Source organism: Lynx rufus, unplaced genomic scaffold (genome assembly GCF_022079265.1).
Source record: "Lynx rufus isolate CCGP_SWC_20201006 ecotype Redwood Valley unplaced genomic scaffold, mLynRuf1.p SCAF_9, whole genome shotgun sequence".
Classification (NCBI taxonomy): domain Eukaryota; kingdom Metazoa; phylum Chordata; class Mammalia; order Carnivora; family Felidae; genus Lynx; species Lynx rufus.
Window position 1 is genome coordinate 55,313,985 of NW_025814897.1, and position 27,526 is coordinate 55,341,510.

At 57.0% G+C, this 27,526-nt stretch overlaps 1 protein-coding gene across 1 annotated transcript in view; it reads right to left on the reverse strand.

The window, feature by feature from the left end:
• Nucleotides 1-27,526, reverse strand: part of MYO7A (myosin VIIA) — a 65,843-nt gene that overhangs the window by 13,026 nt on the left and 25,291 nt on the right. Inside the window, exons 14-34 of the mRNA XM_047071845.1 lie at nucleotides 24,761-24,898; nucleotides 22,867-23,025; nucleotides 22,338-22,430; nucleotides 19,798-19,892; nucleotides 18,535-18,619; nucleotides 17,717-17,935; nucleotides 17,210-17,317; nucleotides 15,920-16,129; nucleotides 15,371-15,574; nucleotides 15,004-15,180; nucleotides 14,445-14,534; nucleotides 12,959-13,086; nucleotides 10,648-10,774; nucleotides 9,595-9,714; nucleotides 8,838-9,011; nucleotides 7,764-7,991; nucleotides 6,266-6,436; nucleotides 4,034-4,151; nucleotides 3,069-3,195; nucleotides 1,710-1,879; nucleotides 577-767 (exon numbers count right to left, since the gene is read on the reverse strand). Of these exons, the coding sequence (XP_046927801.1) occupies nucleotides 577-767; nucleotides 1,710-1,879; nucleotides 3,069-3,195; nucleotides 4,034-4,151; nucleotides 6,266-6,436; nucleotides 7,764-7,991; nucleotides 8,838-9,011; nucleotides 9,595-9,714; nucleotides 10,648-10,774; nucleotides 12,959-13,086; nucleotides 14,445-14,534; nucleotides 15,004-15,180; nucleotides 15,371-15,574; nucleotides 15,920-16,129; nucleotides 17,210-17,317; nucleotides 17,717-17,935; nucleotides 18,535-18,619; nucleotides 19,798-19,892; nucleotides 22,338-22,430; nucleotides 22,867-23,025; nucleotides 24,761-24,898 (3,132 nt within the window). The remainder of the gene's footprint in view (nucleotides 1-576; nucleotides 768-1,709; nucleotides 1,880-3,068; nucleotides 3,196-4,033; nucleotides 4,152-6,265; nucleotides 6,437-7,763; nucleotides 7,992-8,837; nucleotides 9,012-9,594; nucleotides 9,715-10,647; nucleotides 10,775-12,958; nucleotides 13,087-14,444; nucleotides 14,535-15,003; nucleotides 15,181-15,370; nucleotides 15,575-15,919; nucleotides 16,130-17,209; nucleotides 17,318-17,716; nucleotides 17,936-18,534; nucleotides 18,620-19,797; nucleotides 19,893-22,337; nucleotides 22,431-22,866; nucleotides 23,026-24,760; nucleotides 24,899-27,526) is intronic.

The following is a 27,526-nucleotide window of genomic DNA, read 5'->3' on the forward strand; positions in this document are numbered from 1 at the left end:
GCTGGGGAAGTCGGTCACCATGGGGTTGACCCTCACCCCATTCTGACCCTGGGACCCCTTTTGTTCTTTGCCATCTCTGAGGTTACTGCTGCCTCCGTCTGCTGCACTCGGGGTCCTTTCCGCAGTCCCCCGAGTCTGAACCAGGTTGGGTCAGTGAGAAGGCCAGATGGAGGAGGGGGATGTGGCGTGAGAACCACCCAGTCAACAGCGCCTGGCTCAGGAGCTGCCTGGAAAGCTGGGCTCTGAGTCTCCAGTGCTGTGATCCAGAACAACCAGGGCCTCCCTTCCCAGCTCGGCCCTCACTGCCTTTTCAGACAGTGCAAGGTGATGCCTCCCTCCCCCACTCTCCTTCCATCCCTCGCCCTGGGCAGTTCCTCGGCCGCTCTCCACCCAGCACAGGTTTGACAGCTTCCCCGACTTTAAGTTTGTGGTCCCAGAAGACCCCCAGATCATCTCCACAGAGCCTGGAGACCACTAATCCAGTATAATCCCTCACTCCATTTTACAGATATGGGAAGAAGACAAAGAAAGGCCCAGAGGAGACTCCCCTCCATCCGCCGTCCCCAAGCCACATACCACAATCTCCCGCGGCGGCAAGGTGACAGTGGGCATGACATATACGCAGTCAGTGGGGAAGTCCCCACGCTGCTTGGTCCTCTCATTTATGCCGTTGGCCCAGCCTGAGTTCATGACCTGCTCTCCCGTGTCATGGTCCAGGATGATGAGGTCTCCCTTGGCAAAGCTGAGGAAACCTGACTCCTCTCCCGCTGGGAGGCAGGGGTGAGCAGGACCACAGGGGGGCAGAGAGAGAAGCTGGATTGGAACATCTTTATTTAGGTTGATGACCTACAAACTGTTACTCCCTGCCCTGAATAACTGAGGCCCAGGCCCACTCATGTCTGCTCACTGGTCACCCTGCCTCCAACTTGCCACAACCCTTCACACAGACGTGGCCATTGGAGTGTGCCACTCCCCTGCTCAAAAGCCTTCCATGGCTCCCCATCTCCCTTAGGAGAAAACTCACACTCGTTGACATGCTCACAAGGCTGCTGTGGGCTGGCTTTCCTGACTTTGTCTACCTCACTTCCTGCCCTGTCTCCCTTACCTCACCCATTCCAGGCAAACCAGTCGACCTGCAGTTCCCAGACATGCCTGTTTTCTCCAGCCTCTGTGCTCGGTTTGTGCTCTCCTCTCTGCCTCGAACACTCTGCCCCACATACCTCCACCCTGAACCCCAGGCTACTTGGGGGCCTCTCCTCCAGGCTCCCATAGTTACCACACTGTCACAGGGACCGTCACTATCTGTTTTCAGCCCCTCTCCCCACTGAGAGTAGGGCCAGGGTCTGTTTTATTTCTGTCCTTTCCAAGCTCTGCCCGGAGCCTAGGAGGCCTGGGAGTGCTCAGTCAGGGTAGCTGTCACTACTGTTATCATTTGAAGACAGTGGGTATTTGGAGACTGTGGAGAAGGAACCCATGATGTCAACTGGAGAAGGTGACAGGTGATAAGTATGGAAGGGCCAGGAGAGGGAGATTCCCCACAGGGCACAGTTGGAAGGTGCAGAGTTTGGCTTTTGGTCCGGGTGGGACTGAGGGTATCTGGGGAAGGGTTGTCACAGGTGGTCTCAAATGCCCGGCCAAGATCAAGGTGTGGGATCTGCCCGATGCCCCTAACCCCCAGTGCCTGGCAGCCTGTGCCAGGAACCACTCACCAGGGTTGGGGTTGTCCTGCAAGGCCACCACGTACTTAGACCTCTTCCGGAGCCCTTCCAGGAAGGTGACCACAAGGTCACGGATGTCCTCGGCGTTGCTGGAGGTAAAGGTGTACTCATCCCCTTTGATGGTAGCCAGCGTGAAGCTGGGGGCTACCAGTTTTGCTCCCCTGCAGGACCAACACGGAGAACAGGGCCCAGCCGGGGTCAGTCCTGCCCAGCCCGAGTGAGGCGCAGCACAGCCCAGATCAGAGCAGCCCAGCGAGAGCAAGACACGACACTCCCTGAAGGAGACCAAGGCCAGCCCAGTCAGACATGGCCCAGGCGGGGGGAGACATGGCCCAGGCCAGACACAGCCCAGTCTGAGTCAGACCTGGTCCTGCCAACGTCACACACGGTCCAGAGTGAGGCCCGCAAGGGCCCAGCCCAGTGCCCCTTTGATGTCCAATTCCTACTCACCCTTTAGATCTCAGCCTAGCTACCGCTTCTGCCAGGAAGTCCTCCCTGCCCTCCCACAGCCCTCATCACACTTGTCCCTGCTTAAAAACAGCCTGTTCAATGTCTGTCTCCCCTCTCATCTGAAGGAAGCTGCAAAAGGGCAAGGACTGTCTTATCACCTTGCATCCCCGTGCCTAGCTCATGCCTGGTCAGAGCTGGACATGCCCAGCTCCAGCCCATATCAGACACAGCGCAGAGACACTCCGATTAAGCCTCGGATCTGGGGAGGGCCTGCTGGGAACACCAGTCTATTCCAGGAAGCCACCCCCAGCCCTGCTCTTGCATGCTCCACACCTTTCAGTTTACAAAGAGTTCTCCCATTGAATTTTGCATTTCCCTCTCACCACTGTTACTAGAGGGAAGTATTAAGATTTTAGGGATGAGGACATGGAGGTGAGTTCCACCCGGGCCCCTGAATCCCAGACCAGGCTCTCTTTGTACACAATTGACTGCTCCTGACCGTCCTTCTAAGCCACCCACACCCATCTCAGAACAGCCATTAATGATGCACCATAAAGACCCCTCTGTCCCTATTAGGAGGAAGGTGCCTGAGAAGCCTGCACGGTGCGGCACAAACTGCTCAGTCACATGCGACCAGGACAGGTCACTGCACATCTCTGCAGCTCCATGACATCCTCGATGAGGGCAGAAACTCCCCTTAAAAGCCTTCATGACCCCAGAAAGCTCCAGGAGCCCCCTCCTTCCCCATCTGCCTGTCCATGTCTCCATCTGCCCCCTTCTTGCTTCAGACGGTGCTGAATCAGGACACTGGGGCTTGACACATCCCTGCCACTGGTCTCTGCAGCTTTGGACAACTCCCTGCTCTGCACTAAAGTGCAGTGTGGGAGGCGTTGGACTTACCTACTGCTGGACACAGCCATGATCTCGGGGAAGGACAGCTCCAGAAGCACCTGCTCCTGCTCATCCACAAAGTAGACGCCTGTCCAGTTGACCGCCACGATAACGTCATTCTTGGGGAGGTTGGGGCCTGGGACAGAGACCCACACAGTGAGAGGGAGGCTGCCCCACACCCAGCCCAGCCCTTCCAGTCCTCATCACTACCAGGGAGGTAGTAAGGGGGATAGGTGATAAGTATGGAAGGACCAGGAGAGGTAGATTCCCCACAGGGCACAGATGGAACGTGCAGAGTTTGGCTTCCATACTTCTCACTTATCATCCATTTTACTGATGGGGAAACTGAGCCTCAGAGAAGCACAACCTCCCTACAGGCCAAAACTCAAAGCACAGTGGGAGGAGAGTGCTGAATCAGGAAACTTGGTGTGAATCCTATCTCTGCTTCTGGTCTTTGTGCAGTTTTGGACAAGTCCCCGTCCTGGAGAGAGGTTATATATGGGTAGGGAGTTAACTGAGCCCAAAGGTCCCTCCAGGTAGATACTTCATGATTCTGTGAAGGCCCGCACCAGCACAGGGCCTCACACGGAGCAGATGCCTAGTAATTAGGACCTCAGGATGTCTGAGCCAACAGCCTGCGTGGGTTTGGGCCCATGACCTCCGTGCTCAGCTGCAGAGTCAGCCCAGCCCATACTCCGGGCCACCTTCTTCTGTACAGAGTAGGCGTTTTAACTATCTTAATAGTCATTCAGTTGTTTAACCCAGAGTGTTGCTGAGCACTTGGACTGCGGGGAGGCAGGACCCACTCTGTGGATCGATCTGGAAGGACCAAGCAACACTGCAGGCAGGAGCCTGGCTGGCTGGGGAGTCTGGTTTGGGCTGTTTCCCTCCTTCTGCTGTGGGCTGGAGCCACAGAGGGAGGGAGGGGAGAGGGCCTGGAGAAAGACTGGGAGGCGGGAAGGCTGAGGAGGTACCTGAGAATTTGTAGGCTTCATAAAACCTGGAGAAGAGCAAGGGCCACTTGAAACGGGCATAATTGACCACATCCTCTTTGACCTTCTGGGCATCAGTTCTCCTCTGGGCATAAATCCCCTGGGGGGTGGGGATGGACAGGAGAGAAAAGCCATCAGATAAGCTCGTCTGGAAAAATCCCATGTTTATGCCCCCAAGCCAGGAACAGCCCTGGAGCTATTGTGTCCTCCTGTGCACCACCGCTCCACCCTAGCCCATCAGCCCGCAGCCACCCCCATCACTCCACAAGTCCCACCCGCAGAGAGGTCCCAATTCAGCAGTGACAGAAAAGCCCACAATTCTGCCCAGCATGCATGCAACACCCAGAGTCAAGGGTGAGTGGGAGACATCTGGGGAACAGGGACGTGTGTGGCTAAACAGGGGTGTGTGTACTGGACCAGGGAGAGGGAGTGGGGAACGGGCCTGTGAGAGCCAGGTCACATAGAAGTGTAGGCAAAGCAGCCACTGCAAGACTGGGCTGTTGGCAGAAGCTGACAGGTGAACCCGGGAGTTATGAAGACGGGAGCGCAGGGAAGGGTTGGAGAGGCCAGGGGATAATGCAATGCTGCTGGCAAGAAACCAAAGCACTGGCATTTTACTATCTAAAAATATCCCTCGGAGCCCTATTAAGAACTCGGTGGTGTTGGAGCAGAACTGGATGTATCAACTTGAACTCATGGTACGTATCAGCTATAGACACAAACATGGGCAAAGAACCTATGTGCGTGCCAGGCACTGAGAGGACCAGAAGCAGAGCCCTCCCAGGAGCAGAGAGCATTAGGGGATAAGGGGCTTCATGTCTCCAGCCTAATCTCAAAAGGTTCAGAAGAAATGCACGTCCACATGCAAAGAGAAGGGATCATAAAGCAAATGTGGCAACAATGTTACCAACCAGTGAGTCTGGGTGAAGTGGGGGGTATACAGTTCTAGGTTCTTGAACTTGCAGCTTCTCCACAAGTTTGAAATTGTCCCCAAATGTTTTTACCACTCTGACTCTAAAAGCCACGTACATATGTGCACTCTGCAAGAAGACTGGCCCGGGGATCTGGGGACCCACAGGCCAACAGGCTCTGGTCCAAGGGAGAGACACAGCTATAGCTTAGGTGTGGGCTCCAGGGGCAGAGCCCAACTCTGTCTGCTTCACAGCTGCACCCCCAGGGCTCAGTACTGTGCCTGACTGTACTCACCCAAAGCAGAACAAGTTAACGAACAATGGCACCCAACCCAGAACACACCACATGCCACGTGCATGATGGCAGCGAACACCGAGGAGGCCCGGGGAACGGCAGAGACGGAAGCTGTTTGCAACGTGGAATGGATGGGCTTCAGCAGCTGGCAGGGTAGGAGGGATGAGGGACAGGAAGTTGCCCGGACAGACAGAGGGGTAGAGGGAAAACACGCATCTCTTCTGCAGGGGGGTTGGAGAGGGGGGCTGGCAGGGGAGCCAGGCCTGGATGTAGAGAGGGCGCAGGGCGGGTTCAGGGTGGAGTGGAGGCTTGTGGGCAGCTCGCCAGGGAAGGCAAAGGGTAGGGTGGGAGAAGTGCATGGGGCGCCTGGGGCAGGGAAGAGGCCGTGTGGTGTAGAGGGGTGAGAGACTGCTGGTCTGTGGAGCCCCCAACCCGGCAACTCGTGTGCCAAGATGACTCTGCTCTTCCACAACCACGGCCAGGAGGCAGGGGGGCCCATCCATCCCCCTCAGCGGCCAGGCCACCCCTCCTCTACTTGGGCAGCAGGTCCCTTAGCTTGGAAGAAAGCTACTTTGGGCTGGTTATGGGCCTGGGGCCTCAAGCAAGGGGGTTGAAGGGGCTCTGTACCTAAAGTTCCCCAGGCAGGAAGTTGGGCCGGAGTTCTTTTCGGCAGAAAGGAGGATACACTTGCTAGAAGCTCTTCCAGCAGGTGCCAACACTCCTGAGCTGCAGCTCTAGCAAGCGGCTGCTGCTGGACCAGGGGACCCCAATATCCGTGGACCCATAGTTTCCCTCATGAAGCTGAAGGATCAGATATGATCCATCTCTGCATCCCTGGCACCAGCCTAGAGTAGACAGCCTAAGACACGAGTGAACCGACGTCCATGGTGGAGACAAGCTGCTTGGGAGGCAGGAGGTTGAGGCTGCCATCCCGTCTCCCAGCAGCCCTGTGGGCAGACGCATGTCACCAGAGAGCCCCTCCTCCAAGACCCCGCCCTGTCCTCCTACCTTCTTGTGGGCAGCAATGGCCAGCTGGGCCCACTTCTCAAGTGTCTTCAGGGGTGTGATCTCACGGTCAGGGATGTAGGTGGGCACGAGGTTTAGGAGGCGCTCCAGGATCATCTCGGAGCCATAGTCCACAAAGTACTGCTGGGAGGCCAGCTCGGCCAGGTCATCCTCCTAGGTAGGGAGGGGGAGGAAGGTGCTGTTTCACACACCCTCGGGAAGCACTTCCAGACCACTGAAGCCCTCAGAGCCCTGACTCCTCTAGCTGTTGACTCTGGCCTTTGGAAAATTCCATTCTCACTGATTCCCCAGAAGTTCTTATCTGCTTGGGGGAACCATGAGCTCCCCAGGGGCAGGGTCACATCCCTGCCTTCTCTTGGGTCTCCCAGCACCAGCACAGAGGCACACGAGCTGACCCAGAGAGCCAGCCAGCCCATTGGTAATGGGTCAGCCACCACATTCCCAGCCTGGTGAGTGGCTAGAGCTGACAGTCTGCCCTGGAGAACGGGGGACCTGGAAACCGCTGGTTCTGTCAGAGTGAGGGGCAGGCATCACCATTACCATCTCCATCACCATCACGACCCCACCCTGGGATAGTCCAAGTAGTGAACAACAAGTCGGCCATGCTGCAGAGGCTTCAGAAGGCCAGATGATGGGTACTGGCCATTTGCCCTTTCTCTGCCTGGGGTGGTGAACATCAGCCCTAGCGATGTCTGCCCGGGGCTCGCCAGGGCTTCAGCAGAGGAGGCAGTAGGAAAAGGCTCTTGGGTGTCTTGAAGGCAGTAGTGTTTTCCAACCAGTTCAAAGCTTCTGAGAATTTGAACAACCGATATAGCTGTACTAATAATGCATTCTGCCTGAATATCAGCTCACCAACATCGCCATGATCGTCACCACCACCGTTACCGCCATCAACACCACCATCGTCTCCAACAACACCACTATTGTCACCATCACCAACCTAGCACTATCCTGGGCCACCAACCCACCGTCACCAACACCATCATCATCATTGCCACTACCCTCAGCACCATCTCCACCACCAACAACCGCCCTCTTCATTTCCATCCTCTCCATCTTTATTCCTCCATCATAATCACCAACAGAATCATAGGTACCGTGAGAACCATCATCACCATCATCAAAGATAAAATAACGTGACACGAGTCTCTCCACGTCACTCCTGTCCCTAAAAGGAGACTAAGAGAATACGCATTTGCAAACTCTGGTCTAAATGAGCAGATCTCTTACTCCTTCAGCACAGAGTTTTCTAGACTAAATCAGAACAATACAGCAAGTTCTGAAGCACACACTCCATACCATGCACCATCACCACAGAGTCACGATATTCTTCAAAGCCTTTGTTCCTACAGGTAGTGTTAATCCAGAAGAAGCCTCAATCAGGCTAACCTCCACATAAGCTAATGGTGGGTACAGACAGTAACATTCGTCCCAAATTTGGAAAACAGAGGGCTGTGAGCCGAGATTCGCGGTCACTCACCTTCTCACACCTGTACTCCCCGAACTTGACCCCTCGCACCACCTGCTGGTAAATGAGGTTGGTGGCCACGTTGTCTTCTGAGGGGTTGTGCCAGGGCGTAAAGACCTCTTTGCGGAAGAAGAGCCTCCAGGGGGCATTGCGTTCCTGGGCACCCTGCTCCTTGGCATACTGCTCACACTGGGAGATGGCATCCATGACATGGTCACTGCCACTGCCCAGGGAGGACACCTGCAGGTGCAGGGACAGAAAGGTGAGCAAGCAAGAAAGGCCTTTCAAAGAGCCATCAGCCATGCCAGCTGTTCTCATTCGAATGGAAAACCGAGGCTCAGAGAGGGGCAGGGACATGTCCGGGTCACCCAGGAAGCAGACCAGAATGGGATCTCAGGGCCCCGCCATGGGGTCTGAGTCAGCACAGCCACACAAGTGTTCCCATTTCCTAGTGTAAGCCTTGTGTGAAACTCTGATGGATGGTCACTGAAAACAAGGAGGTGTCTGTAGGTGAGAAAAGTCTAGGCAAATGTCCCTGGACCTGCCGGGATGGGGCAGGTGGGTGGGGGGCACATCTGCTGCATGTGACGTGTCTGAGTGTGGAGGTGCAATCACCCACCCCCAGGCCCAGCCCAGCAGAGAAGGCTCTAGGCCCAGATGTGCCCAGGGAGGCACATACTCCAGGTGGTCACTAACAGGTGAAAGGAAACTACCATGGAAACCTGAAAAAAAAAAAAAAATTCTGTTCCCATTTGCAAATGAGAAAATGGAACCTAGCTAAGTGGCTTCGTGCGCACCTCCAGCCTGTCTCTGCCATGCTTCTTCCCTGGCGCCAGGGGAGGGTTGAATGGGCCCAGGTATATACAACAGAAGTGAGCTCTGGGTTTCAATCTCCACTGTACCGCCTGATTTTTAGGTGCCCTCCACAGTCCTAATGAGTTGGGCAGAGGCGGAGTCACCACTAGCTGAGAGGAAACCGCACTCTGGAAGGTAAGTAACTGCACGAGATTGCCTAAGCCAGTACATGGCAGCACCGGAACGGGAGCCCAGGTGGCGCCAGGAGGGGGCCCCGCAGGGCGGCCGTACCTTATCAAACAGGGCAATGTAGAGGGAGAACCCAAAGCGGTCCTTGAGCGAGATCTTGTCAGCCAGCGCATTGCAGAGCTCCTTGGCCGTGGTCGCCGAGTCGGTCAGCAGGGTCTTGGTGGTCCCATCCATGAAGGTCACAGGCAACATGATGGGCTTCTTGGACTTAGTGGCCTGAAAATGACCAAAAAGTGTTTGTGAGAATCTTTTCACTTCAAACCAGTTCATGCCCTCTGGGTTCCTGGCTCCCTGCTCCCTAGGGTTTTAGAGCTGCCCCAGAGCCTCAGACCCCAGCATCCCACCAGGACATCGCCTGTGCCTGGTCACAGGGGCCCAGAGGACCCTGCAGTGTTCCCTGCCCTGATGGAACCTTTACAGCCCCTGAGGCTGGGCACTGGGGCTAGGAGGCTGGGCACTGCCACAAACCAGGGGCTTCTGCCCTCACTTCATACAACCATCACAAGACCCTGTGAAATGAGGATCATTATTGCTAGGTTACAGAGGAAGCTATTAAGACACAGAGGGAACCCCCATCTGACCATAAAACCAGCAGATGGGAGTCAATCATCCATTGGGTGCTTTCCTGTCCCAATAGGCCTGGGAATCCCAAACTTGATGGTGGGTGCTTGAAGAACCATAGACTCCTAAAGCGGGGAATGTTTCTGGGGCACTGGAGTGCACTGGGGATACACAAACATGCACACACACACACACACACACACACACTCGCATGCCTGGGTAGGGTGGGGGGCCACACCTGCAGCTCCAACCAGCTGGGCGGCTGTGTCCGGGTCCCATTGACAAAGGTCCTCCTGAGCCGCTCCTCACAGTAGGGAGCATAGCCAGGCGGTCCCCCATGGATGAAGTTCCGCAGGTACTGTAGACAGAGGGCCAGCTGAGGGGCCTCCACTCTGGCCTCACCAGGTCTCCTACTTCCAGCCCTTCTACCCACACTCAGGATCTGCTCAAGACCCGGCCACCCACATCCTCCGGGGCTAAGCCCCACCGCCCTTGGGATCAAGTCCATGTATCTCAGGCTGGCAGCAAGGCCGCCATATTCTGACCCTGTTCAGTCTCAGCCACGCCTCCTGACTCACCCCACACGCCATACCCCCTCTCTTCACCTAGTCTAACTGCTTCTCTTTTTTCCAGGGCCCACCTCCCTGACTCCCCCACTGGGCCAGCACTTTCCTCCTCACAGCACTGACCAGCTAGGTCGGTCCTGCTGTCACCTGCTCTGCCTCTGTGTCCCCAGTGCCCAGGGCCTGGCACAGTCAAAAGAGCGGCCTGAGGGGCACCTGGGTGGCTAAGTCTGTTAAGCGTCTGACTTGGGCTCAGGTCATGATCTCACGGTTCGTGAGTTCAAGGCCCTCATTGGACTCGGTGCTGACAGCTCAGAGCCTGGAGCCTGTCTCGGATTCTGTGTCTCCCCCTCTCTCTGCCCCTCCCTCACTTGTGCACGCGCCGTCTCAAAAATAAACAAACAATGAAAAAAAAAAAAAAACTTAAAAAAAAGTGGCCTGAAATCAACCAAAGTGCCTTCTCCAAGACCATAAGTGGAGGGTCCAGGAGACGCTGTTGTCAAATTTAGTCTCCTCATAAATAAAACGTGGCTGAAGGGAGAACAGAGGGAAGGGCTGGGAACCCGGGAGGAGGGCCAGGAAGAAGCCAGCGGGAGCCGGAGGCCTGAGAGGACAGGCGAGGCCCAGGCGAGGCCTCATTGCCAAGCCCCGCTGAGCTTCTTCCCCTTGCTCTCACCTCTGATACCCTTCCCGCCGCAGGAGGCGCATGCCTCCCTACGCCTCCCTACCTTAACAAACTTCTCCGAGGGAGCAAAACAGCCCACACAGAGAGACACGAGGATCCAGCCTCGGGCATAGCTGCTCTTGGAGGGGTTGTGAGTGAGTTGCTTGCTGATCTGACAGTAGATCTCATCCCTGGGCGGGGCAGCAAGGAAGGGAGACTGCGTCAGAAATGAGCCCGGCCCCTCCCGGCTACAGGTGAGACACCCGATCTTGTCCCCTCCTGCTTGCCCCAGACCACCCAGGAGGAGGCTGCGTGGGGCCGACTGGGGAAGGCTGAGCCCACGGCTCTGCGGAGCCAGTGAAGAGGGCCTTGCTTTGGAGTCAGGCTCATCAGGCACGAAGCATGTTCCTGACTCTAATCCAGATCCGCAGTCAGGGCCCCATGATCCAGAGCATGGTGCACATCCTGTTCTGGGGCACAGCAGCCACAGCCACCGGTGATCACTTTGATGAGAAGTCCAGGCTCCCTCCCTTCCTTGTCCCTCACCAGCTGGGTGGCCTGGCCGGGGGAGTTCACCTCTCTGCACCCCTCCCATAGTCATGACAGCAGGTACAATTTCTACTGATGGCAACCAGAAGGGCAGAAACAGCCAACCCATCTGGAGTTTCTCCGGGAGATGGAATGGGCAAGGGATTTGACTTACCCTTGAGATATTTCTGTAATGTTTGAATACAGTATTTAAGCGGCCTTGTATTACTTTTGTAATCAGATCAAAGCAATGAAGGTAGTTTTTTTGTTTTCATTTTAAAGGAAAACTATAATACCTTCTTTACAAGATTTCTGTGAAGAAAAATGAACCAAGGCTTGCTTATAAAGCACCTGGCACAGTAAATAAATGCTAGCTGTTGCCTGCCTGTGCAGGCCCAAGGACAGGACCTCGATGACAAAGTGACCACCAGGGGGCACTGCTGCTCTTCTCTCTCAGAAGGGCGGGACTGGGCAGAGAAGGACGGATAATCCCATTCAGTGGTGCCTGGATCTTCAGAGGCCAGTGTCACCTCAAAATTAATTCTGAGGTTGCTAACTTTTCATCACGACAAATAAGGTCATTTAAAACACACCATAACACAATCTTCCCGCTATCTGTATCACCGTTATTTCGTAAAACAAACGTAATATTAATATTCAAAAAGTAGAAAGGGTAAAAATCTCAGAACAAAGAACAATCCTTTAAATAAATCAGATTTAGATTTAGAAACTTCCTTATTTTTCCCATCTCATCACAGACCAGTAAAAGACTTTCTCACCTACAGCTAGGAGCCAAGGCCAAGAGAAGGCAGGGATTGGCCATGGGCCCTCAGAGACACCACACCCAGGCTTCTGCCTCTTGGCTCAGGGCTCCTGGCACTATGTTCTGTAGGACTGACAACTTTAGGTCTGATGGTGAGATAACTAGGAGGCAGATTCTTACCCTTTCAACACGCCTTGGACAGCTACCCTTCCTTCCTGGAGGCAGGTGGCCCTGGGTCCCTGACTACCTCTGGTGAGGTAGTCCCTGGCCTCCAGTAGCAATGAAAAGATGCCTGACTGGAAGGCAGGAAGTCTGGGAGGCTAGTGATCCCTGGCAAGTCTCTTCCCCTGTCCGGACCTCAGTTTTCCCATTGGTCAAATGGGCTCAACGCCCCACCCAGCCTCATCCTGCCGCCCTCCCAGCCAGCATGCATGAGTTCATGGGGTCGGGTCTCCTAACCGACCATCTGGTACAGATAGAGTCCTCAGAAAGTCCTGTCTTCCCTCCACTGACCTAGCAGACTTGATTCCTTTATTGCTCCTGGTTACTCTTGGATCATCCCATCTCCTCCCCAACACCCCAGGGACCCGAACAAAGACCTTTCCCGGGCCTGGGCGGGGAAGAAGGCACTCACGGGATTCCCAGGCATGCTGACCACGGTAACCCTGCACACAGGCCTGGGTTGGGTGCACCAAAGGTGAGCTGGCAGGAATAGGTTATAAGAATATAAGGAATAGGCAGAAGATGCATCAGGTAATGAGCACAACAGGTGCCTTGCCATTTGCCAAGTGCCTGCTACGTGGGTCCTATCTTACACACTCTCCCGAGTTTGATCTGCCCATAAGCCTATTAGGTAAGTGTGATTATTATTCCCTCTTCACAGATGAAGAAACTGAGGCTCAGGAGATGAAACAACTCTATCAAGGTCACATGACTAGCTAGCAGCGGAGCTAACCCCAGGCCTGTTCGGCTTAATCTGTTACCAAGGTGACAAAGCCACAACTCAGCCACCAAAAGCCTTTCAGGGCCTCCGCACTCCAGAGACTGTGGGATGCCTCCCACTAGCCGCTCCTCAGGCACTGACCGGAGCGCTGGCCGCAGGATGCCATTGCCGATGATGAAGTGCAGCTTCTCCAGGTTGGATGTGGGCCGGTCCTCCAGCATGCTGTTGCCCTGCACAGTGGACTCCCCGTCATGCAGCCTCTTGGTCACCTGGGCCAGAGGGAGGGGACGAGGCTTGACCCAGGCAGGGTGAAGTGAGGGGCCCTGCCTCATGTCTGAGTCTGCCCACTCCCCTGGAGAGCAGATCCTGAGAATGGCCACATGAGCTGGCTCCCCACCACCGTGAGAGCCCCAGCCCTGTCCTACCCCCGCCCTGTGCAGAGCTGACGGGTCCAGACAGCTGGGCTGCACTGGCCTGGTGCCACACACTGGGGACAAGGTTCCTCTGCAGTCTCCTTAATACCACCCTCCACCCCCTACCCCAGGGAAGCCCTTTCAGCCAGGACAGGGACCTGCTCTTCTGACTCGTAGCGGGACCCCAATCTCTCCACACAACGCTGACAGCCAGAATACACACCCCGGGTTCCAACCGCCCAGTTCTCTGTGAACAGCCCCAAGCCTGGGTTCTTACAGACATGTTTCTCCTCTCTGGTTCCACACAGCCCACCGTGCCAACCTGCACCCTGCCCAGAGTCCCGGAGCAAGAGCAGGGAGTGGCAGGAAAATGCCCCTGCCGGCGGGAAGGCGCAGGAGATCCTCACGTCTATGGGGCACCCACAGGTATCATCCCATGCCATCCTCTCAGGAACCCAAGAAAAAGCAGGCATTTCCCCCTTTGGGCCTTTCAGATACCCAGCAGCGGAGCCGGGATTCCAATCTGGGGCTACGTGGCTATAGGACTGGATTTGAGCCTCAGGTGGGGAAGAGGACAGTGGCAGCGGCAAAGCAGGCTAGGGAAGCCCTGAGGAGGAGCCTGAGTCTACTGTAGAGGGGCCTGGGCAGGCTTCCTGGAGGAGGTGACTCCCAGGCAGAGAAGGAGGAACTTTAGGCAGAGGGACTGATGTGTGCAAATGTAGGGACACGTGGGAGCCAGTCCCCCTGTGCTGTAAATGCCTGTGTCTGCTGCTCTCCCAGCCTGCACATTCCTGGAGCACAGGGCCAGGGCGGTGCTGCTCAACAAAAGCGAGGTGACTGAGAGTTCAAACAAACCGTTACTGTTAATGCCCATGGGCACGCCCACTCACAGAGAAGTTTGAGGCATCTGAAAGGTCCTTGGGTCAAATGCAACAGGTCCCTGCCCCGGCAGGAAATGTCCTCCCTCTCGCCATCTGCCTCTCACCCTCCCCAGCTCTCCAGTCTCCTCTTCTGGGAAGCCCTCCCTGATCCGGCCCCAGCCTATGCTCCCCGCCCTCTACTTCGCACTCCTGCCTGCCCACTAACCCCGACACGGTCCAGCCCAAGCCCCTGAGAACAGGCCACATCTGCTCCCTTTCCCATTCCCCGTGGTCCCCCCAGCTCAGTCTTGCCCCACCCTGGGCCTCCTAAGGCAGCCCAGGGTCTGGTCTAACCTCCTCTGTCAGTTTGGACTTCTTCTTCAGGGTCAAGTGCACCAGCTTGTGCCTCATGCTGCTCTTCTTCTGCCCCTCCGGTAGCTGGGCCTGCAGGACAAACGGGTCAGGGTCAAGCACCTGGGCCCAAAGTAAGGACAAGAGCAGTTGACAACGGAGCTATGGCTAGCGGGTTGTGCGTCTCCACACTGACGTTTACATCCACACTGCCCCCCACCAGCCAGCTGATGATGGGAAAACGGAGACCCAGAAAAGTGCGGGCGCCTGCCCAGTGCCTCCCAGTGAGTCAGTACTGGTGCTGGCTCTGACTGCAAGGCCGTTGGTTCTGCCGCGTGGCCTCATTCAATCACGATCCACGCCTTACAGTTTACAAAACGTTCACACATTTGTTCCCACAAGGGGACAGAGGACAGTGGGGGTCAGGGAGGTGAGGCAGAGGCAAATTTTAAGGGCTCCTTCTGCTGAGAACCCTGAGGATGGGGATGCGGGCGGCCCTCCCTACTGGCCTGGGAGGGACATGGATGAACGGGGGGTTGGGGGTGTGGTAGCTGGGCCTCACCTCCCCCTCGCCCTGCAGGGCCTGCAGCTCCCTCTTGTAGGTCTTCTTGCCCAGGGTCTCGTAAATCTTAGTCATCACAGGGATCTTCTCACTGCCGTCACTCATGGCGGTGTGGTACTTGGGCTCAGGGAGGTCCCCCATGAAGCGCAGGATGGTGATCCAGACCGCCAGGGCCGCCTGGGGCAGAACGTGTCAGGGGGCACGGGCATAGGGTACTGCTGAACCATCAAAATGGCCTGGGGGTCTGGGGAGAGGGCTGGAGAGGGCCACAGGAGGGCTACGGGGCCCGGGGTACCAGGGTGAAGTCAGCCCTAGTCCCACCCCCGGGGACCTGCCATCTGGGCGCCCGCACAGCCCCAGCCCTCACCAGCTGGTCGCCCTCGTCATCGTGGTACAGCAGCGGCTGCCTGAGCGGCCGCCGGGTATAGGTGTGTGTGGTCGTGCCCTGGAAGTAGGTGGCAGCGAACTTGGCAAATTTATACTCAGAGAGGTCCTCCTCATCCTCGTCAGGCAAGGGCAGGGCTGCGTCCAGGTCCTCCTCCACCATCTCCCTGCGCCCGCGCTCCAGGTCCTGAGGAAGCCAGAGAGGTTCCCTGCCACGGACCAGACTCGGGCTGGCCCTGCGGCCCCCCAACCTGTTCCTCCACAGGGTGGAACACTGCCATCCTGTTGCCCAAACAGAGTCTGGCACGTGGTAGGTCCTCAGTACACGGATGAATACAAGTTTGTGAATGAATAAAAGTTGGCCCTGGAGAGGGACAGTGACTGGCCCAAGGCTGCATGGCGAGCTGCTGGCTGGACAGATCAGGGGCTGCATGGGCCATACATCTTACTGCTGCCCTTTGTGCCCGAGGGTCAGGGGGACTTTAAGGCAAACAGGCACAAAAGGACGGAAGGCCTGTCCCCAGCCTGGTACCTCGAAGCCACTAGGTGCTTGGCCCTCCTGGCCTGGCAGGCCGCCTGAAGTCCCCAAGAAGCCAAACATCTTGTCCACCATGTCCGAGTGGTTGATGGGCTCATGGCGGGCTCTCTCCATCTGCTCCAGGAGCTCCTTCTTGCGCCGAGCCTCCTCCTTCTCCTTCAGCTCCCGCTCTGCATCCTCACGGGCCAATTGGGCCAGGCGCTCCTGGGAGTTTGAGAGGATACAGAGGAGACGGCCTCGGGGAGCACGCCCTCCTCAGGGAGCCCCAGAGAGCCCCCGCAGCTGCCAGGCCTCAGTCCCAGCCTCCACCCGGGCCCTCCTGACTGCTGGGAAGGACTGAGCCTCCAGCCTCTCTATCCTCGGCCCCACCCCGCCCAGCCCTCAGAATCCAGTGCAGACGGATGCCCAGCACTGGGGCACAGAGAAGCCTTGAGACAAGTCCAGAGTAATCTTGCCTGCCCGTCAGGGCTTAGCTGGGAACCACCTCTTCCAGGAAGCCTGCTCATCCCTCCCCCGCCAGAGGGGACCACACCAACCCGGAAATCCCACAGCTGTTGGGTTGAGGCTCTAGACCAGTGCTGTCCAATAGAAATATAATGCAAGCCCTGAATGGAGTAGCTTTATTCAAAACAGTAAAAAGAAATAGGCGAAATCTATTTTAATAATATATTTTAGGGGTGCCTGGGTGGCTCAGTCGGTTGAGTGTCCAACTCTTGGATTTCAGCTCAGGTCATGATTCCAGGGTCATGGGATCGAGCCCCACTTCGGGCTCCGTGCTGAGTGTGGAGCCTGCTTAAGATTCTCTTTGTCTCCCTCTGCCCCTCTCCCCCGCTCGTGAGCTCTCTCGCTCTCTTGCAAATAAAAAAACACGTATATATTTTTATTTAACCCAATAGTTCTAAAATATGTCAATACGTAATTAATATTTTAAAAATAGTACTGAAATACTTCACGTTCCTTCTATTTTACTGTCTTCAGAAGCTAGTATATATTTTACACTTAGAGCCCTTTGCCATTTCAAGCACTCAGCAGCTCCATGCGGCTGAGGCTCCCGTACTGGGAGCTCTCGCTCCGGCTCTGGCTTTTTATCCGTGTTATCTCCCAGCTAGAAAAGGTAATGGGCATGGCGCCTCTTACTCTGGAGCCACGGCCCCTTGTCCTCAGGCCTGGCACGGGACCAAGCACCCAGTGCACGGATGAAGGCAGGCTGTGTGGACAGAGGACAAATCGCCAGTGCTGTTGAACCAGCGAATGGACATCTGAGGTCTGGGCCACTCAGCTCACCTGATGCTTGCGTTCGGCCTCCTCCTTGGCCTTCTTGGCGCTCATCTCCTTCCGGAGCTTCTCCTCCTCTGCCAGCCGCATTTTCTCAGCCTCCAGACGCCGCAGGTACTGAGGGAAGGGGCAGCCAGGTGGGCACCGTCACAGTGCTTCCCGCCAGCTCTGGCCCGCGCCACCCTGAGTTCTGGGACCGGGAGTGACTCTGCCAAATAGTTTGGCAGACGGGGAAACTGAGGTACCTGGAACTCCCCCAGGTCACACAGCAGGTTGGGGACATCGGTGGCTCCCGAAGCCAAACCAGCTTCACCACAACAGTGACTGGGCCCCGGGCCCTGCCGTTGGCTGGGAGGATGGAAATGAGGGGTCGATCCCAGCTGTGTGCATTCCCCACAGGAGGCATGGTCCCAGGGCCCCTCTGCAGGTGTCGGTGTAGGGGGGATCTGCCTGCCCGGGGTGGAGCAGCACCCCTCAGGGCACACAACTGCTGTGGACTCACTCGAAAGCCCTCACCTCGGCCCTGAGGCGCCGGTGCAGCCTGCGGGCGATCATGCCCCGGGCGTAGGCCTGCACGGTGAGCACGGCCCAGAGGCGGTGGCGGAAGGCCTTGCGCACCAGGTAGGCGCGGCAGCGGGCCTGGAACCCGATGATGCGCCGGCGGGCCAGGCGGTACTTCTGGTGCAGCTTCTGGGAGCGGTGCAGGGCCTGCAGCCGCAGGAAGCCCAGCCGCATCTGCAAGGACACGGACCAGCTCGGAGCCTGCCGCCCCGACCCCAGGCTGACCCTGGCCACAGGACAGTCGCCGCGCTGGGCTCCGCTCTGACTGGCGTGCCCCAAAGCTCTGTCTTCTCTCGGACTAGGTCTCCCCAGAGTTAAGCTCTGTTTCCTCGCAGACAGAAGTTTTCTAGAAAGAGGACTTGGCTTCCCTTGAGGGCGCCCCCCCACCACCACCACACACAACGAACCCCCGTCCTCAGACCAGGAGCTGGTCTCCTTCCTGTCCTGCCTCCCCGGCCCCAGGTCCGGACTGCAGCCCGGCTGCTCTGCAGAGACCCATGTGACACACCCGCCACCAGCCTCCTCCAAGCTAATGGCCCAGGTGCTCACAACCCATCAAAACATTCCAGAGGAAAAGTGTCAAACTTTGTTGACTAGATGAGAAAAGCTTCAAGAAGCAGACTTGGACTTCGGGCTGGAGGAAGGGTAGGGGCCGGCTAGGGCAGTGGCAGGAGGCCAACCAGGCCCCGGGCAGGGTACGTCCTGCTGCTACGGCAATGGGGCCAGGTTCAAAGGCCGTGCGAGGCAAAGAGCAGCCCCCTGGGGAGGCTCACCAGCTCATAGTTCCTCCGGCAGTTGTGGCCCCGCCAGTGCCTCTGGATCAGTGTGGCAGCATTTTTCAACTTCAGGAAGTTAGATCTGGAACAGCATACAGAAGGACGTCAGAGCAGAGAAATAGTGCCCAGAGGCAGCCAGGGTACTGGTAGGGTTTGGTATCAGGAGAGTAAGGCTGAGCCCAGCTCTGTCTCTCCCGGCCACGTGACCTTGGGCAAAGGCATATACCTTCTCTACGCCTCACCTTCCTCGTCCGTAAAATGGACACAAAAACATCCGCTCTTCCTGCCTCCTAAGTTTGTCACATATGCCTATTAAGGTAGGCATTTAGGAGGTATTTACTGAATAAATGAATAATAATAAGTAAATAAGATAAAGACTAAAAGCTTGGATCACTGTGAACATTGTTTATTCCTAACTTCCCCATTTTAGCGATGACGAAAGGGAGGCTCAGTGAGGTTGGGACAAGAGCCCACGTCTTCTGACAGACTCTGAGCAAGCACACTGCTGTCCCTTGCACACATGAGGCAGCTTCTATAGGACGATAGTCACCTTTGACCTGATGGAGGACAAAGAGACCACACATCACACAGCAGGTGTCTGCCGAAGGCAGAAGTAAGTAACGGAGGGAAGGGTGGGTACGTCAGCGTGTGAGACCGTCAGCGAGCCAGTATCTGGATGTGCATAAGCAAATGAGCAGCTGTGGGAGGGGATGGACAGATGGATGGACAGAACTGATGGAAGAGCAGATGGCGAGAGGGAGGGGGTAACCAGATGAACTGCTAAAGGGGCAGGTTGTGGGTTTTTGTGGAGCCGCAGTCACACTCCAGAGTCAGCCCTGCCCGTGTGTGAAGTGTCACAGCTGTACACATGCCCCTCACATGGAAAACGGGACACAATCTGTAATTTACGAAACCTCAAATTTCCTCTTTGGGAAACTTCATCAGGCACCCGAGACACGGGACTGTCCGCGTGTGTGCCTCGGGTGTCCATGTGTGCTTATATGGAGGGCAGTGGACCGTGTCACTGGGCGTATGTGGCACAGGTAGGTGGGTGTGAGTCACGTGTCCGTGCGTTCATCGGTGTTAGCATGATCGCGTGTGCATGGCATGCATGTGCCACGTGCACGGCGCGTGTGCATGGTGCGCTCGTTCCTGTGTGCGTGTGTTTACTCCTAGTGTTCATTCAGGGGCACAGAGGTAAGCCAAACACACACACATCTGTATGTGAGCCGAGGTGGGCGAGCTGGTCCCGGCACTTACCTGTCTTTGAACCCCCGGATGACTTTCTGCAGGAGGATGACTCTGTCGGTGATGGCCTTGTCCCGTTCCACCTCCAGCAGCATGTCGTGGTGGTCCTGGAGTGCAGAGCTCCTGAGCAGTGCCCTCCCCTTCACAGTCCGGGGCTGAGGCCCTCCCCACACAGGCCCTCCCTCCCTTCCCTCAGAGCTCCCTGCCCTGCTCTGGCCCCATGGGACAGCCTCCCACAGACGCGGCTCTTGGCTGTTTCCTGGAGGCCTGGCGGCAGGGTGGGACAAATGGAGTAGGAGGAGCTTAACCGGACTGGAGGGGTCAGAGAGCCTATCATTCACACACTGGCTTCATCCCTATGGCCATCTCTGCCCAAGCCCCCACTCTTCTACATGTTTATTTATTTTGGGGGATGGGGTGAGAGTGGAGAAGCTGAGAGAGGAGAGAGAATCCTAAGCAGGCCCCACGCTCAGCATGGAGCCCAACACGGAGCTCGATCTCATGACCCCGAGACATCAAAGCTGAAATCAAGAGTCAGACGCTTAACTGACTGAGCCACCCAGGTGCCCCCCACACCCACGTTTCTAAAGGCCTCCGTCACATGGGCGCCTGACCTGGGCCAGACCACTGCCATTTAACTCCTGGCCTCTGTCACTCCTGCTCTGGCCCTCCCTCAGGGAGGAGCCCTCTTAAAACACAAATCTAATGGTGACCTTAAAATGACACCTCGGTTCCCAGGGTCAAGCCTGGTCTTCCGCCCGGTACTCAGGCCCTCCATAACGCAGGCCCTGCTGACTTCTCTAGGCCTCTCTTCTCCTCACACCCAGGCCACCAACCCTCCCTCCAGTTAGACAAAACCTCGGACATTCAATACAGATGAATCGTTGTGTCACTCCATGTGTCACCACAGTGCTAAGTGCTGGGATGGGGCTGCAGTGAACAGGCAGACTGGGGCCCTGCCCTAGGGATGCTGAGCCTCATGGGGGAGCCACACCCATCAGATAATCCCAGACCACCTCACTGTGCACAGGGCCTAGCAGGCTGTCTGGAGGAACGAATGAGAAGTAGGTGTCTAGGCTCTCGAAACGGTGGCACATTTCTGAAGAGCCCAGGGAGGTGAGGATGGGACAAGGACGGTCCTCAGAGCTCTCTGGACACCATCGTGTTGCCCGCTTTCCCTCACTTCCCCACACAGGCTAGAAGCCCTGCTCTCCGCTCCAGGTCAGTGCACCACCTGGGCAGCTCACTTCTCCTCTCCCTGAAATGGGTGTAGCAGTCCTACCTCCTAGGGCTGCTGCGAGGACTACACAAGGTCATGGATAAAAATGGATAAACGGCCCCGCCTGGCACAAAGGACGAGTTTTCCGGATGGCAGTAGTGATTCGCACAGGCCGGGAACAGTCGGCAAGGTTTTCTGACGAGGGGAAAAAGGCTCTGGGAGATGAAGGGACTGGCCCACAGCCCCTCAGCCAGGGCGGAAGTAGACCGTCAGACCCCAGATTCTCTCCTGCTGGGGCTGCCTCCTCCCTTCCCTCCTGTAGCTCTCCCGCAACTGCCGGGGCCCCACCCTCCCAGCAGAGGAAGCAGCCCTGCCCATCACCCAGGACAGCCAGAACTCTAGTACAGCGGAAATGGAAATGGGGAAGGCAGCGGGCCGGGAGCTCATGCTGTCCCTGCTGCAGCTGTGGAGACACGGCCAATTCCCAGCAAGCTCTACCCCAAGGCCAAGACACCCGCGGCCCAGCTTCCGGCTCCCAGCCCTGCCCCCTCCCAACTGCCCCATCCCGAAGTCCAGCCCCACTGAGCTCCAGGCGCTGCTTAGGGAGGGTGGGAACAGGCCCCTAAGAGAGGACAGAGGGGGTGGCATGTGGTCTGTCATGGCCCGGGTGAACCCTGCGTGGCAGGAAATCACAGGAGGGGGCCTAAAGGTACACCCAAGAACCCCACCCCCTAAACACATCCCATTTTACAGCTGGGAAAACGAGGCTCAGAAAGGGCCAGTGACTTGCCCAAAGTCCCAGGGCGGGCAGGCAGCCAGCCACAGGGTCCTGACTGAATCCAGGCCTCCCTGGTGAGCCACCTCTGACTTCACCCCCCAGATCACAGACGGTCTTAAAATCCATTTCCCCTCGGGGCGCCTGGGTGGCGCAGTCGGTTAAGCGTCCGACTTCAGCCAGGTCAAGATCTCGCGGTCCGTGAGTTCCAGCCCCGCGTCGGGCTCTGGGCTGATGGCTCAGAGCCTGGAGCCTGTTTCCGATTCTGTGTCTCCCTCTTTCTCTGCCCCTCCCCCGTTCATACTCTGTCTCTCTGTCCCAAAAATAAATAAACGTTGAAAAAAAAAATAAAAAATAAATAAATAAATAAAAAAATCCATTTCCCCTCCCCCACAGAGGAGGCCGAATCCCACGTCCCCATCACAGACTGCAGAAGACCACCGAGGCCCAGCACAGACCCACCTGACAGAACTCTACAGAGGCCTCCAGGACCCTGTCCCTGCCATGATGGGGAATTCACATATCCACGAGACAGCCAGAGACAGAGGCTATGCTCACCTTCAGGAAGATCTTGGTTTTGCCAATCTGCCAGTCGTCATGGGTGCCCAGCACAGCCTCGGCCATGCGTTGGCATGTCCCCCGAAGGTCGTCCTGGGGGGTGCACAGGGAATGGGCAGCCCCACCGGTGAATGACAAGGCCACCCGAGTGTCCCTTCCAAGACCAGGAGGCAGGACTCTGCTCCAGGTTTGCACCAGACTTGCTGTGTGACCCTGGCCGGGTCCTGCCTTCTCTGACCCTCAGTTTTCTCCCTAGCTGGGCAGAATGACCACAAAACCCTCTCCCGTGTCTAACGTCCGGGGCGCACGTGGCAGCCCTGGTCTCGTCCACTACATCACGTGTGTGAAGTCCATGCCAGCTGAGCCCCCGGAAGCCCTCTACTGGCTGATCCCCAATCTTCCCCACCGTACCTGAGGCGGCCGGGCTGATGTCACGCCCAGCACTCTGCGCCAGTGAGAAAACCAGTGCCCCTGCCCAGCCCAGAGCTGGGACCCTCCCTCCCGCCTCCTCTGCCCCCCAGCCCTGTACCTGCTTGTAGGCCGGCTTCACTCCGGGCAGCAGCACCCGGTACCGCTCTACAAACTCCACGAAGCTGTAGCGGATGGGGTAGCCGGCCCGGCGGATTCGGATGGTCTCCATCATCCCTGAGTACCGCAGCTGGCGCACACACAGGTGCCGGTCGAACAGCTGCCGGGCACGGAGCCAAGGGCGTCAGCACCGGAGGCTCCTACTCGGAGCTCGGCCCCACTCGGCCTTTTCCCAGCCACACAACAGATGAGGAGCAGCGGTGGACCGACCCTAGATCTGCAGTTTGAACTCACTTAACAGCACAAAATGAGACCCTCGCGTGGGACGAGTCTCATGCTCCGGGGGCACAGAGGAGAGACAGCTTAACTCCCCTTGGGATATCTCAAGGGGACTTCCCAGAGGAGGCGGTCTTTGCTCTAATCCTGTCAGGAAAAAAGGCACTGGAGGAGGCAGGGTGAACGCGTGCAAAGGTGTGGAAGCCTAAAAGTGCAGGACACGCTAGGGGACTTCACGGAAACGGAGGAAACTAATCCACGCCAAGGTTATGGTTGTGCAGGTGCCGGGTGCCTTGCTCAGCCCCAGGGGGTACCCTTCATATAACAGCCAAGGTAGGTTTGCAGCTATTCAGACGACTTTCTGGCTGCTGGCGGTAAGGCGCCCTAAGGAAGAGACACTCTTTTCTCATTGTCACAAAATCATGTTTGTGACGGCAGCAGGTTGTAGAGGGACTGAGAGAGCCTCAGAGGCCAGGCTAGGGAGGCAGCAGGGAGTGACCAGGTCAGAGTTGCATTTGAGACCCACTGGCTCTCACTGCAGTCGGGATGGGGACTGGAACAAGGAGGCAGGAGACCAATGAGAAGGTCCTGCTGCTAAGGTTCAGGTAACAGATGCTGAGGTCTGGGTCCAGAGAAGGTTCTGGAAGTATCTGAAAACAGGAGAGTGGGACCCAACTGCCTTGGCAATGCCCTGGCCTCATTCCCCCCAGACCTCCTGCCCTAAAGTGGGAGCTCTCTGTGACCCTCCTGCCCCTTCAGACCCAGTCCTGGGACCCATGGGGGACGGGCCAGCCCACCCTGGGAAATGTTTTCAGGCAGGAGGCAGGGCCAGCACATAGCTGGCTGGCTTCCGCCACCTGTTTCCTCTCCCTTTCCTCTCCCTCCAGGCACTTTCCCTGGCCCAGCCCTGGCCTCCCTCCTTCCGTCCCTCCCCAGACCCCTCAGGCCCCAGCTTCCCCCTGGGCCTCTAAGAGCTTTGTGGTAAACAACACCTCCCAGAGCTGTGGAAGGAGAGGGCCTGAGTGAGGGGTGGCCAGGCTCCCAGCCCTGCAGCGTCAAGTCCCTTAGCCTCCCTAAGCCCGCAGTCACACATCCCAGATGTGGAGCCATAACGGTCCCTCCTTCAGGTCCCTCTTTCACAGGCTATTGGGAAGGTTGAATGGGGCCATGGAGAGAATCTGGCCCACGCCGGGCACACGGAAGGAGCCCGATGTTATTCAGCAGAGTCAAAAATGAGAACCTTCCCAACCAGTCAGAGGAACCTGGGAAGGCTTCGAGGAGGAAGTGGTGGTTGCCAGGACCAAAGGAGAAGGGGCTTTCAAAGTCAGGGCCACAACAAGAACCGAGGCTGACTCCTAAGGGTCTCCATGCCTATGGCACGAAATCCCCCAGGAGATGAGCCCAGCTTAAAGGCGGTACAGGATTTGAACCTGTGTCAAGCCCGCTGCAGAGTCCAGGCTCTTTCCGGGGGACGTGCTACCTCCAGTAAATTGGAACCTGTTCTGTAAACCCCTCAGGTGCCCTGCCATTCCCTAAAGAAGACAAAGTCTCAGCCCAACCCCTCCAGCTGCCCCAGGATGGTCCCTGGCTGCCCCAACCCGGGGACCAGGGTCACTTACCATGGGCTTCTTGAACTCATTGGGCTTGATGCAGCGCACGAAGAAGGGCTGGCAGGCACCCAGCGTGCGCATCAGCAGCTCCAGCGACCGCTTGAATTGGCTGCTGAGTGTGGGCGAGCGCTTCCTGGTCTCGGCGCCCTGGGGGGGACGGACCACGGTGATGGGAGGGGCTGACCTGTGCCCCCTAGGCCCTCCAGGAAGGGAAGCAGGACGGGAGGTCAGCAGGCTTAGGGCCTGAGGGAGAGCCGTCCTGGCAAACGGTAGCCTGCTTTGGGGTTTTCTGTGACTGGCCTCCTCTGGCTGGTGCTGGATCTTAGACGCACCCCTTGGGACGCCCCTCTGGGACCTGAGCCTGAAAGAACCCTGCCCCGGGAGTGGGGAGCCCTGGGTTCTCACAGGAGTTGCTGGGTGACTCTGGGCAAGGCCCAGCCCCTCTCAGACTCCACTCTGCCTTGCCGGGAATGAATGAGTAGCCTAACTTGGTCACCTCAAGACACTGAGGTCCTCCCTCGAAATGGGTCAGACAGACCACCTCCTAGCTGTGTGATCTTGTGCAGGTCAGTAAACAGCACTGAGCCTGTTTCCTACCCGGGAACAGCGCCATCTAACTAGCGGACGGGGCTGTGACAGGGGTGGGCACGGAGCTTGTCTCGGTCAACAGCAGCCTGGGAACCCATGGGTGTGTCGGGCGCTGCCCTCTCCCCTATGGGATTAGCTGGTCAGCAGCAGGCCCAGATAAGCCTCCTAAGAGGGCACACGGCTGGCCTCCCCCCAGGCGGCCCTGAGGCCCAAAGGCCCTGAGCTCCAGCAGCTGCTATCCGGGTGAGCTACCAGCCCCTGCCCTGTCGGGGTCCCCCTCTCAAAATACTGTGAAATGAAGCGAGGGTGCTGGGGGGAGGGCCTGGTCAGCAAACAGGAAGCAGAACATCTCAGGCCAACACTGAGAAACCAGACCTAGAAATCAGACTCAGTTCCAAAGTATTTTGATGTTACTATCTTCCTGCCCTTTCATTTGCACGATAATTTATTCGCGAGCTTGATGATTAATGTAAGATCATATATATTCAATGAGACGTAATTTTATCCGATATCCTATAGTACCAACAACCAGGGTAAGACGTGTGAGGTGTGGGGAGGGAGGCAGAGGCGTGTGACACATACGAAACTCAGACCATATGCCCCAGATGGAAATGGAGCTTGCCGAGAAACCACAAACACTGGCTTTTCTGAAATTTGCCACGGTTCCGTTTCATTTCATTTGGAACACATTCTAGGAGTTTTCCAAGGGACGCCGGGGAGTCTGTGTTGAGGTAGGGTGAATGTCAGGTCTGTGACACCCATGACCGTCCCGGGACCTGATCCAGCCGCAGCACCGGATGACCCAGGACTCAGAGGGGGAGATGTCTGGGGTGGGCTTTCCCCAGCCCGCATTAGAGCCCCTGCCCTGAGCGCACACACAGCACACGCACAGACCCGTGCCCACGCCACACCCTCTCTTTGGTTTCTGTCACCACTCTGGAACTATTTCTTTCTTCCCCGTTGGGCTGTGGGCCTGGTGAGCACAGTCAGGTCTGCCTTGTTTTCTGCGGGGGCCGGGGGCCTGCCACAAGCAACAATCAGCAACGCTTCGCTGAACTGGCTCCTGGTGTCCGTGGGCTCCCAGAAATGTCCGCTTTCCAACTGCTCAAGCCAGAAATCTAGGCACGGTCCCCAACTCCTCTTCTCTCATATCCACTGCGCCAAAAATCTTATTGGCTCTACCTCCAAAATAGGTCCAGAATCTGACCCCTTCTTTCCACTTCCTCTGTCATCAGCGGTCCGGCCACCAGCATGCTTCTCTCAGGTCGCCACAACGAGCTCCAAAACCGGTCTCCCTGCCTCTGTCCCCCACACTCCACACCTCCCTCCAACTCCAGTATCAACACAGCAGACGGCTGAAGCTGTTAAAACACAAATCCACTCCTATCCGCCCAACACAAAGTCCTGCAATGGCTCCCGAGCCCCTCACGAGGGCTGACAGTGTCCTTCAGGATCTGGCCCCAGTTACCTCTGGTCTCTCTACCACCCCGCCCCCTCCCTTCTAGCCACCGCAGCCTCCTTGCTCTCCCACGATGCACCAGGCAGGCTCGGGGCTTTGCACCTGCCGTTCCTTCTCCCTGCAGTGCTTCTCTTCCAGATGCACACGGCTGGCTCCTCCACCTCCTTACCAGCTTCCCAGGAGGCCTTTCCTGATCCCCTTATTCAAAATTGCAAAGCCCTACCACTGGCATGTTTCCTTCCTCCATTTGTCTCCATTTTACATATCCCCATCTGACAACCACGTATTATGCTTATTCATCTGCTTATTAGCTATTTGCCCCTTCTGCCAGAATGTAAGTTCTAGGAGGACAGAGGTTTTATTTCTGTTTTATCCGCTAGTCTGCCCCCAGGACGCAGGGCATTGTCTGGATAGAACAGGCACCCCGTTCATGTTTGTGTCTGAATGAAGGCGCATAAATGGGAGCCGAGTGTAGAGTCTACTCCCGCTTCCTGGCTGCCGGGGTTTCTGATTCAGTTCTATCACACTGAGGGGAACGGCGGTCCCTTAGGATATTCATGGTTTCTGAGCTAATCCGCAGACCTTTGGAAATGGGGTCAAGGTGGGAGTGGAGAGTCCACAGCTCAGTGTTAAATGACTCCACAGAGGGGATCCGAGGGGCAGACGCCGGAGCACGACGTGAGCAGGACTGGGGAGACGCAGGCGGGAGAAGCCACCTGCGTAAAGAG